Source organism: Clinocottus analis, unplaced genomic scaffold, assembly GCF_023055335.1.
Source record: "Clinocottus analis isolate CAN_PGR_092001 unplaced genomic scaffold, fCliAna1.0.p SCAF_168, whole genome shotgun sequence".
NCBI lineage: Eukaryota > Metazoa > Chordata > Actinopteri > Perciformes > Cottidae > Clinocottus > Clinocottus analis.
In genome coordinates, this window is record NW_027175896.1 from 1 (window position 1) to 10,000 (window position 10,000).

The 10,000-nt window shown below is 42.0% G+C and overlaps 1 protein-coding gene across 1 annotated transcript in view; it reads left to right on the plus strand.

Annotated features, from left to right (window-relative positions):
- Positions 1-3,251: 3,251 nt before the first annotated feature.
- Positions 3,252-10,000, plus strand: part of LOC137787307 (cell adhesion molecule 4-like) — a gene marked incomplete at its 5' end in the record, with an annotated part of 19,086 nt that continues 12,337 nt past the window's right edge. Inside the window, 3 exons of the mRNA XM_068579632.1 lie at positions 3,252-3,539; positions 6,412-6,573; positions 8,394-8,484. Of these exons, the coding sequence (XP_068435733.1) occupies positions 3,252-3,539; positions 6,412-6,573; positions 8,394-8,484 (541 nt within the window). The remainder of the gene's footprint in view (positions 3,540-6,411; positions 6,574-8,393; positions 8,485-10,000) is intronic.

The window sequence follows — 10,000 nt, forward strand, 5'->3', positions numbered from 1 at the left end:
TCACTCGCTGTAGGGCTCTTCCATGTCTGCCTATTGCCCATCTGCTGCTCAGATATCAGGCCGACAAACTAAAGCCTTTCTGTGCCGAGCCATTCCACACTAACAGCACAGATAGAGGCGCTGCTGTAAGTGCGGCGAATTAGGCCGCCTTGTTTTGCAAGTGAGCGACCAGCCAGTGTGTTTTATGTGATTGTAGGGACTGATAGCCATAATAGAGCGGTGGAAATGGAGCTGTCCTCCGCAGTGGTTCATATCTCTCTTTTTCTACCCCTTTTGCCAACTCTTCTCAGCATGCAAATGAGATAGGACAATAAAAGGTGAACTTGGACTTGAACAGAAGTCTGACATTTAGTTGCCATTTAGTGCAGAGAGGAAAAAAATAGATTTACCTATCTGTGGGGAATAGCTCACTGACGATGATCTCGCTGCCATCCGGTGGAGGGGAAATTTTGGGGGTGGGGTTGAGAGATTAGTGTGGTGCACTTCCAGGAACATTGGACTGACTCGATCGCTTCGGGCCACTCGCTCTCAGTCCCCAGTGGATTTCTGCGTCTATCTATACAATTTTTTTCCCGCCTGCCGCATTATGTAGCTATAAAAGACAATTTTCTCATTCTTTCTTGTTCTCTCTTGTCACACATGCCCACGCACGCATAGCCAATATCTATACCGTAGTGTCTTTGTTGTGATGAATTTTGCCGTGAGATGGCCAGTTGTTACATCGGGGATGTGTGTGTTGTTCTCTACGTGAGCCAAAGCCAACACAAAGGAGCGAAGAGCGGGACGGAATAAAATAGAGATGCAGAGTAACGGAGAGGTTTGGCAGCCAATTCCGATATACAAACTGAGAATGAGAATCTATGGACATTGAGCCACTGTCACCCAGGCTGTTGTTAGTATTATTTGTTATTATCAGCATTTTTTTCCCTCACCATTGATTTATATTCTTTTCTTGGGGAACAAAAGGAAAGTTGTTGGATGAACTCCTCTCTGCAATTTCTTCCCTTTCTTCTTTGTGCATTATGGCATTGGTGAGTGTAGCTCATTGGTCTGAAGATTGGCTGTACTCCTCTTTTTCAATGTTTGGTTCTTTGGGATTCATTGTACACTGTGTACAATGTGTACAATTGTAGTGTTTAACATGTCTCTCACTGACTCAAAGGGGCAGCGCTACTCAATCTAATAGCTTTCCTAAAATGATTTTTGATTGTGCAATAAGCTTTATTTGCATAGCAGTTTTTAAAAGAGTTACCAAGTGCTTCACAGCAAGTAAAACAATAATGATTAAAACCTAATCGGATAAACAATAAAAAAAATACCGGGCACCAATTAAAAATGTACTTACAAAGAAATAAAGTGAGCTGTTACAAAGAGAATAAATGAATATGTTTTAGTTTAGGATGGTCCAATCAGTGCTGGGGAAAATTAACAACACTCTCCCTCAAAGCTGGAAATGTGAGAACTAAGGCATCTGTTATGTTGTATCAATGTACAGCCTGGAGCTGCTCCATCGAGACTGACTTTGCAAACTCTCTCTGAACTTTTTATATCAAACTGAGCTTTAAATTTAGCAGCACTATCAATTCAAGAGCAGAAAATGGTCTTGAGTGCTGTCACAGCCACTATTTCTCCCATGTTTTGCAGTTGTTCCTCTGCAGCGCTGTCCAAAGGAGTGACATCACAAATTTGAGGGTGGCGAGGAAAAGAAATCTACTCTTGTTCTTGATAGAACTGATTGTTTGCTAATACAGAGCAAACTATATTGGAGCAAAGGAACCACTGATATTACAGCTGATGTCATACCCATCAATTAAAGAAGCCCTTGCTGCTCCAGTGCACGATGTATTTGCCAATTAGTTCTTGTGTAAAGGTCAATGTACAGTATTTTTAATGTACTGTATGTTTTATATATGGCAAATATATTAATAATGAACACAAAACACGGTGTTATTGATGCAAAGGGCCAGCAACCAGGCCCAGCCAATGTCATTGAAGTACAGAGAAACAGCGCGAGCACTCAACCGTGCAGCTTTGGACTTGTAGCTCAAATAACTTGAGTCCTTATCGCAAGAAGAGTGGAAGCAATTGCAGCAACTGTCAACTTCTTGGCCCGTAAGTGAGCCGAACTACAGGTCTGAACTGATATTACTTCCCTGTAGGTGGTGTAGATTTGCCTTAGCCGGCCACATGGATGTTTTTTCAAGCCATTCAGAATAGTCCAGTGTTTTTGGTCATTGACAGTTGTTGCTTGAATCTTTTTTTTCCCTCCCAATTATATTTGGAAACAAGAGTCAAGCCAATTAGGAGGGTGCAGGTAAAATGTCAAAAAATGCCCGGAACCTTTGGCAATGTTGGAGCCAGTAACCAGCTTAAATAAAAGTGAAGTAAAAGACTGGAAGGATCTCTTTCTTATCACTCTCCGAGGGTGAGCGACCCGCTCTCTGAGCTAGGTTTTTAAAGCTGCAGTTTGTAGGATTTTGCGACATTTAGTGGTGACAGTGCAGATTGTAACCAACTAAAACCTAAACTGAAATACTAGCCGTCGAGAAACGTAACTTGAGGACAATTTCAGGCCAAATAAAGAACTGTAACAGAATGTTAAATCGGTCTGATTATCTATGCTTGGCGTAAGAAAACAGCTCCCTTTGTCAAGAACCTGCGGCGTGCTAGATGGGATTGTGAGGGAGGTATAAACCTCTTCCCTGAGGTGCTCCACATCTGAAAACAAATTTAAAATAAAGCTAGCAAAAGCCTGCCAGTAAAATGTGTTAATATATGACATGTACTTTGTCAGTCTTAGTTTCTGCATGTGCCTGCTATATTTCAAACAAGAAAAGCACCATGACAAAAACAATTCGTAATGCTCTCTGTCGGTCCCTGAAGCGTTAGAAAATAAATGAATCAATTACACTGACCCAAGAGTAAAACAATCTGTTGTTTCTGTTTTCCCATTTTTTTCCCCCGTTATTTTTTATGAAAACAGCATGTTGCTTTTATTTGAGTTCCATCTCACTTCACAGGCAGATTGTGATTATGTTCAGTGACTGATGTACTCACCTTCCCTCTCCTTGTTCTTGCCTTTCTACCTGTCACTCACCCCCCCATCTTCACTCCCATCACACCTCTTCTTTTCCCTCCCACCTCGGCTTCCTCTCGCCTCCTCTCCAACAACCCCATCCCATGCTGCGACACCTCCTCGCCCACCTGCATCTCACTTCTACACTCTTCCCATCATCTTTGTCCACCCCCAGCCCTGAAGGACGACCGTTTCCAGATGGTGCTCTTCTCGCCACGGCTGGTGCGCATCGAGTTGACCAACGTCAGTGTGTCTGATGAGGGCGGCTACTTCTGCCAGCTCTACACGGACGCCACGCACCACCAGGTGGCGACGCTCTCTGTGTCGGTGCCTCCGGAGACGCCCACGGTGGAGGTGAAACAGGAGGCCGTGGAGGGCGGCGAGGTGGAGCTCACCTGTATGTCGCCACGCAGCAAGCCGGCTGCCACCCTGCGCTGGATTCGTAACGGTCGTGAGCTACCAGGTACCCGGACAGGGACTAATGGACAGTTAAATGATTATGAGAGATAAATGAGGGAACTAATAGGGGAATATGGGCCAGGTGAAGTGAAATGGGTGGATAAATTATCCCAAATTGAGTGCTGAATGAAAGAAGGATGAATAGATGGGTGATTGATGGATAAATAGAGGGAATGACAGATGGATAGGTTGATGGGAGCAGGTTAAGATGGATGGATGGAGAAAATTAAGGTTTTGGCTGCGGGGCTGCCAAAATCTCTCCTCTCTTGTTTCCATGATTTTTATCAAATGTTCTTTGCAATATTTATAGGAGACGATCTAGTTTCGAATGATCAAACACACTTTTTGAGATGTGAATCCTGTTAACTTTTCTTTCTCCGTTCCTTTGAGGAGGAGTCATAAGTTCACAGAGCAAGTACTTTTACATGTGTGTCAATCTTTGTGTTGAGAAGGACGCCATCAGCACCAAGTATTAGGAAGATTTCAGTGCTTTTCTGTCTTCAATGCATCCACTTGTCAAACTCTTTCTCTATAAAAACAGACACACATCTCTCTATGTACTGAATATATATATATATATATATATATATATATATATATATATATATATATATATATATATATATATATCTCCCTCTCTGTGCTCTTGAAAATGATATTTAAAATATGTTTTACTTGCACATAGCTGACAAGTACTCCATTACATAAAATGTTTTTCTTTCTTTTCCACTTTAACATACAGACACTTTAATTCGCCATCATCTAACTCTCCTCACTTCTTTGCTTCTGATAAATCTATGAGACATCCTTCAGTCGAGTACCTTGCTCTACCCTTCTTTCTAACTCTGTCTGTCTTGGCTTCTCTCAATTAAAGGAGCACTTCACTCAATAATACATCTGAGACCAATCTTTCGCTTGCCTTCAGTCTGTTTGACCAACGAGAAAAGATTTTTTTGCACCCCGCCGTTAAATCACCACTTATGTATAATATGTTTTGATTTTAATTCCTCATTCCTCAAAAACCTTGTACAGTTGACTGAGCACGAACAAGAAAAAATACTTACTTAGACTAATTTATGCAAACATCTCTGACTCAGACTTACGGCTATTTTTTTTCTTCTATTATTCAATTCATCTCAGATTATTAATAAATACAGACAATTGTGTTTAAAAGTACAAGTTGCTGCCAAATGTGTTGCATTATTCATCAATTCACTCACCGCGCTCAAATAACTCACACAGACCAGATGAAATAGTGTGAGATAATCTGGCGTCAACAGTTTTTGAGACATGCATGAGCAATGTTTTAAAGTCGTCTCCTTTACTTTCTATTTTTGTCTGACGCTCAACGTCTCTTTCATCCAGTCTCTTCCCTTGTTCTGTCAGAACACGCCTGTCAGCGTCATTCTGCCTCTGCCCTCTCTGTCCTTCCCCTCTGCTCCTTCTCTTTCTTCTCATCTCATCTCCCTTTCTTTTTCCCTTCAATTTTTACTGGTGACAAAGACATGAAGCTCCTCAGCTTCGTTATCGGTTGCAAAGAGCTTTCGTAGTCAAAGAGACCGAGAGGCCACACTTTCTTTATTCTCGCCGCATCTTTTTTTGGTCTTCCTCTCTTCTCTGCCTCTTCTCTTCCATCTTTTCTTCACCTCTTTCCTCCCTCCTGCTCTCCTCTTATGTCCTCTTTTCCTAACTTCTCTTTTCGTTTCATTTCTGGATTTCTCCCCTCCCCCTGTTTACGCTCCTCTTTTCCCCCTTCTCTCCATTTCCTCATTTCATCCCATTTCCCCTCCCTCCTCTCTCTGTTGGCCCTGAGTTAAATGAACTGTGGCACTAAAGGTTGGAGGCAGATCCCAACAGATATGGGCAAGCACTCTTTAATTAAGACACTATCTTCCCTCTGCTGCCCTATTCCTGCTCATCTGCACCCACCGCCGTCCTCTCTCACGCTTCGATTGGGCTGCTCTCATTTACTCGCCGGTAATAATTGAAAACTCAGCACGATATAAGTGATATTGTTGTGTTTAGCCTAGACAAGAACAAAGTCCAAATATGTGACCGTGTCACCCGTCTGTTCATCCTCCCTCGTTCTGTCTCCCCTCCGCCTCTATTCTCGCATCTTTACCACACACTGCATCTAGCATGACTCTCTTATCGCCCTCTTTCATGTCTGGACTTGTCTCGCCGCAGCCCTCCTCGCCCTCCTCGCCCTCCCTACCCTCCTCGCCCTCACCCCCTCTCAATCATGCCTGTTTTGCTGCCTCTCTTTCTCTTCCTCCCTCTTCCTCTCTGTCTATGCGTCCCTCTCCTTTGACTTTCTTCTCTCACCCTGGTCCTTTGACGCTCCCTTCTCGCCACGTCTGGCTCAGTTAAAATCTCAATTCGGTTATGCATATCCTCTCTTTTATCCCACATCTCTCTTTCTCTCTCTCTCTCTCTCTTCCCCACATATCTCTCTCTCTTTCTTTCACTCAGGCTCACACACAAATTATTCAGTTGATTTGCCATACGCAAACAAACGGTTCTGCTGCTTATAATTGCCATGAAATATAGATGGAAATTGCTTTCTCTTTCACTTTCTTATGCTGTCTTCCTCCACTCATCCTCCTCTCAACGGGTACCTGGTGTTGCTGAAAAAAGCTCATTCAATAGTCACTAACTTGTTCGTCCTTTCAGTCTGCTCACTTCTTTGATCCACATCTGTGGTCTCCTCTAAATGTCTCCTCTATTCCTTCCCCATCTCTCTCCCTCTCCCAGCATAGGTGTGATGTCTCAGCGGGGTAAAAGGAAGAAGGGGCATGTGCCTTGACCACCCATCTATCTTTCCTGTATCATCTCATCCCCTCTTTCTTTCTCTCCCTCTCTCTCTCTCTCTCCAGGTGTGGTATCTCAGCAGGACAACGCAAAGACTTTCAGCGTGTCCAGCACCATCCGGATCTCGGTAGAAAGGAAAGACAACGGGGCGGCGCTGAGCTGCGAGGCATTCCACCCGGCACTCGGCGGGCAGAAGAAGATTCGACACTACCGCTTGGATGTGAATTGTAAGTCTCTCCTTCAGGCAAAGTGTGTGTGTGTGTGTGTGTGTGTGTGTGTGTGTGTGTGTGTGTGTGTGTGTGTGTGTGTGTGTGTGTGTGTGTGTGTGTGTGTGTGTGTGTGTGTGTGTGTGTGTGTACATTACATCAAAGCACTTTCTACCCATCTTGAAAACAACTGAAGTAACAAAATGTTCATTGCCAATTTTTTTTTTTACTTAAATGCCAGCAATATTTTTTTCTTGTGAAGCAGCCTCATTTTAAATGGTGGCTTTCTAATATTAGATAAAAGCTCATTTATACACAGTTCATGGTTTTAACAGGGATATTCAAAGATGCCCTGTATGAGACCTGCTCTCATTAAAACCTAATACCTTCTAAACTTGTCAAGCAGAGAGCTGCAGTATCAGGCCTGCGGCCAGGCTCGAGTCCCGTCTTGTGGTTTAAGCAGCTAACCAACATGAGCTTAGAGAACCCGGGTCACAATACTCGCCGAGGTGCAATGATCCCAGGACTGTTGTGGGATGGATTGATGTATTTTTGCAGAAATTGGTATGCTGTGAAATCTCCATTTGAGGCAGGCAAAAGCAAACAGTGAAAATACTGAGAGATTTAAATGTATAATTGGCTTAAGTCTAATATTCACTCAGGGCAACAAGTTCAGACAGAACCATGTTTTTATTTTAAGCTGATTTCACAATATTTTCTGAAATCTGTCGACGGTTAAGAGGGATTAATCTTGAAAATGTCAGACAGCTCTAATCTATATCCTTGGATGAAGTTTATCGTTGAATATATTAGTGTAAAATGTTAATTCATTGTGTTTTTTTCTCTGCCATCAAACATGTTGAGTTTAATTCTATTACTTTAGTTGAAACCTTTCTGTCTTTTTTTTATGTGAGGGCAAACAAAGATTTCTTACAATTCAGTAATAATTTATATTTAATTATGATACTCATTGTTTTTATGTTCATGTTTGCAAATCCTTTTTTTGAAGCTTAGAGAACTAATTAACACATCAATTGAGAGGCATCAAATTGCGATTTTCCGTTGATCCATCAGTGCTATTTATTTTCAATGAAAGTTGGAGCTAAAAGAACACATAATAATAACCTTCTCCATCAATGTCACTCTGATGCTATTAGACAAGTTAACAAATTAATCAAATCAAATTAAGTTAACAATTAATCCATTTGTTCTCTGCTCATATTAGTTTTCCTGGCAGTATAATGTGATTCTCATCCCGTATTTCATCAACAATTTTAGATAGTCAAACATCCCACAGGCACATATAAATATTTACAGTCAGTGATATTATTTATACGTAGCAAGTACATCTGCTTCGGTCTTTGAGGACAATTAATTTGCCACATACAGCCTTCACTAATGTTTGTTGATGGATCACAATGATTCATATTCAACAGTGAGCTGGTGCTTCCTCGGGGCCAGAGAACTGGTAATAATGACCAACTGTCGGCCTGGATTTGGCTTCCCATCGCTCCGTTACTGAAGCCAGTGCAGTACAGCATCTGCTGGAGCGGTGGGTTGCTGATGATAACAGGTGTCTCAACTGTGGGATTGTCGGCTGGTTGCCTTGGAAACAGCTGTTAAAGACCCTTCCTTTTGACACTTTTGCACTTTCCTCTTGTTCCTCCTTTTTGTTCCCTCGCCGTCTCTCTCTCTCATTCCTTAATTATTTTTTCTTCTTCTGCTCTCTCTGATTGTCGCTCCATTTTGATCCCTTTGGTCCATTTTGTTTTCTCTTGTGTATATATTGTTTTTTTATCTCTCACATGCACACTCATTTATCTCTTTCTCTCTCCCCGCAGTTGCACCAACAGTCAGAATTGTTCCTCCCTCTGGCATTTTGCGAGAGGGCGACTCGCTCAGCCTCACCTGCTCCGTGTCTGGAAACCCTCTGTAAGTGTGTGTGTGTGTGTGTGTGTGTGTGTGTGTGTGTGTGTGTGTGTGTGTGTGTGTGTGTGTGTGTGTGTGTGTGTGTGTGTGTGTGTGTGTGTGTGTGTGCAGAATTCTACATTGTTTTGTGTTGGTGTGATAAGATGGTGGTACCCAACACATGCTCACCTACAGACAAAAACAAGTTTATCCTGCACTGCACATGAGCTTTCATTGGTGGTGTGTGTGTGTGTGTGTGTGTGTGTGTGTGTGTGTGTGTGTGTGTGTGTGTGTGTGTGTGTGTGTGTGTGTTCAAGGTGTTCTCTTGGCAGCTCTTCCTATGAAAAGCAATGCACTGTATGTAATTCATTTGTATCTCACAAAACCAATTTGTATGTAACAAAGGAAATATAAATTACGACAAACTTTACTTTGGAAGGAGGTTGGGGTCGGGTTATAAAAAAAAAAAAAAGATGACATAAAAAACTGTTTGCAAAGTGCTTTCACGGAGGAGACTACTGTCAAAATGGATTTATTTGTCATGTAAGTAATGCAACTTAGTATTTTTAAGATGAGGGTTGACTAATTTTTCACTTAACTTCCATACTTAAGTAACACAACTGACCACTTGCTTATTTTAAGCCAAACGTTGACTTATTTGTCACGTCACGTTGGTACTTATCTAACGTTAGGTCATTGTGACCTGAACCATTATCTCACGGTTACAGGAGGTATGATGAGTTTTTGCGGTTTGAAAAGGACATTAAATCCTAGATGCATTCAGCTTCACCTTCAACAAGAAATGAAAAAGGCACATTACCCAGTTGGCACAAAACGCTGCTCGTGAGGCTTTTTTTGGGTATGTCACAGCAGTGTGTTGATGCTTTTTCTCTCATTCCTCTGAATTCCTGACAAAATAATCAAAAAGTATAAAAGGTTTGTCTCAACAAAGCGTCTGTGCGTGAAAAGCTGCAACGAGTTCTGACAAATCGGCTTAAGGACACACTGAAAGCGTTTGATTGACGGCAACAATCGGAGGTTGCCAAGTTCAACTACAATTCTTACAAACACTCCATTTTTGCTCAATGATAATGTGGGATAGCAAGTATTCACGTTAAAACAGTTTTGGGATATTGTTTTGAGCTGCTTTGAGAATGATATTTAGGTTGTAACCTCATCCAACTGCTGGTCACTGTATTGATTTATTTGTATATTTCAGTATCCTGCACTATTGGTATGGTACACAGCCCGCGTGGGCTTACAGGACGCTGACTAGACAACAACAGCCACATGACGAAATAATAGAAAGAAACAGAGAAAATACAATTCCCATCCCATAAAACTCTAATTTTGAAGGATCCAGTGTTCTGTGTCTTAGTTTAGTTTGCAAGTAGCAGCTTCACCGACAGATACTAGTCTACAGGGCTTTACTTTCCTTCTGGCAATCTGTTTGGGGGTTCAACTGTTTACTTGCTTTGGTTAAGTTCACATTTAAGGCCAGAGCACTTTTTCTAAGTACAAGTGTAGGATTAGCTTAAAC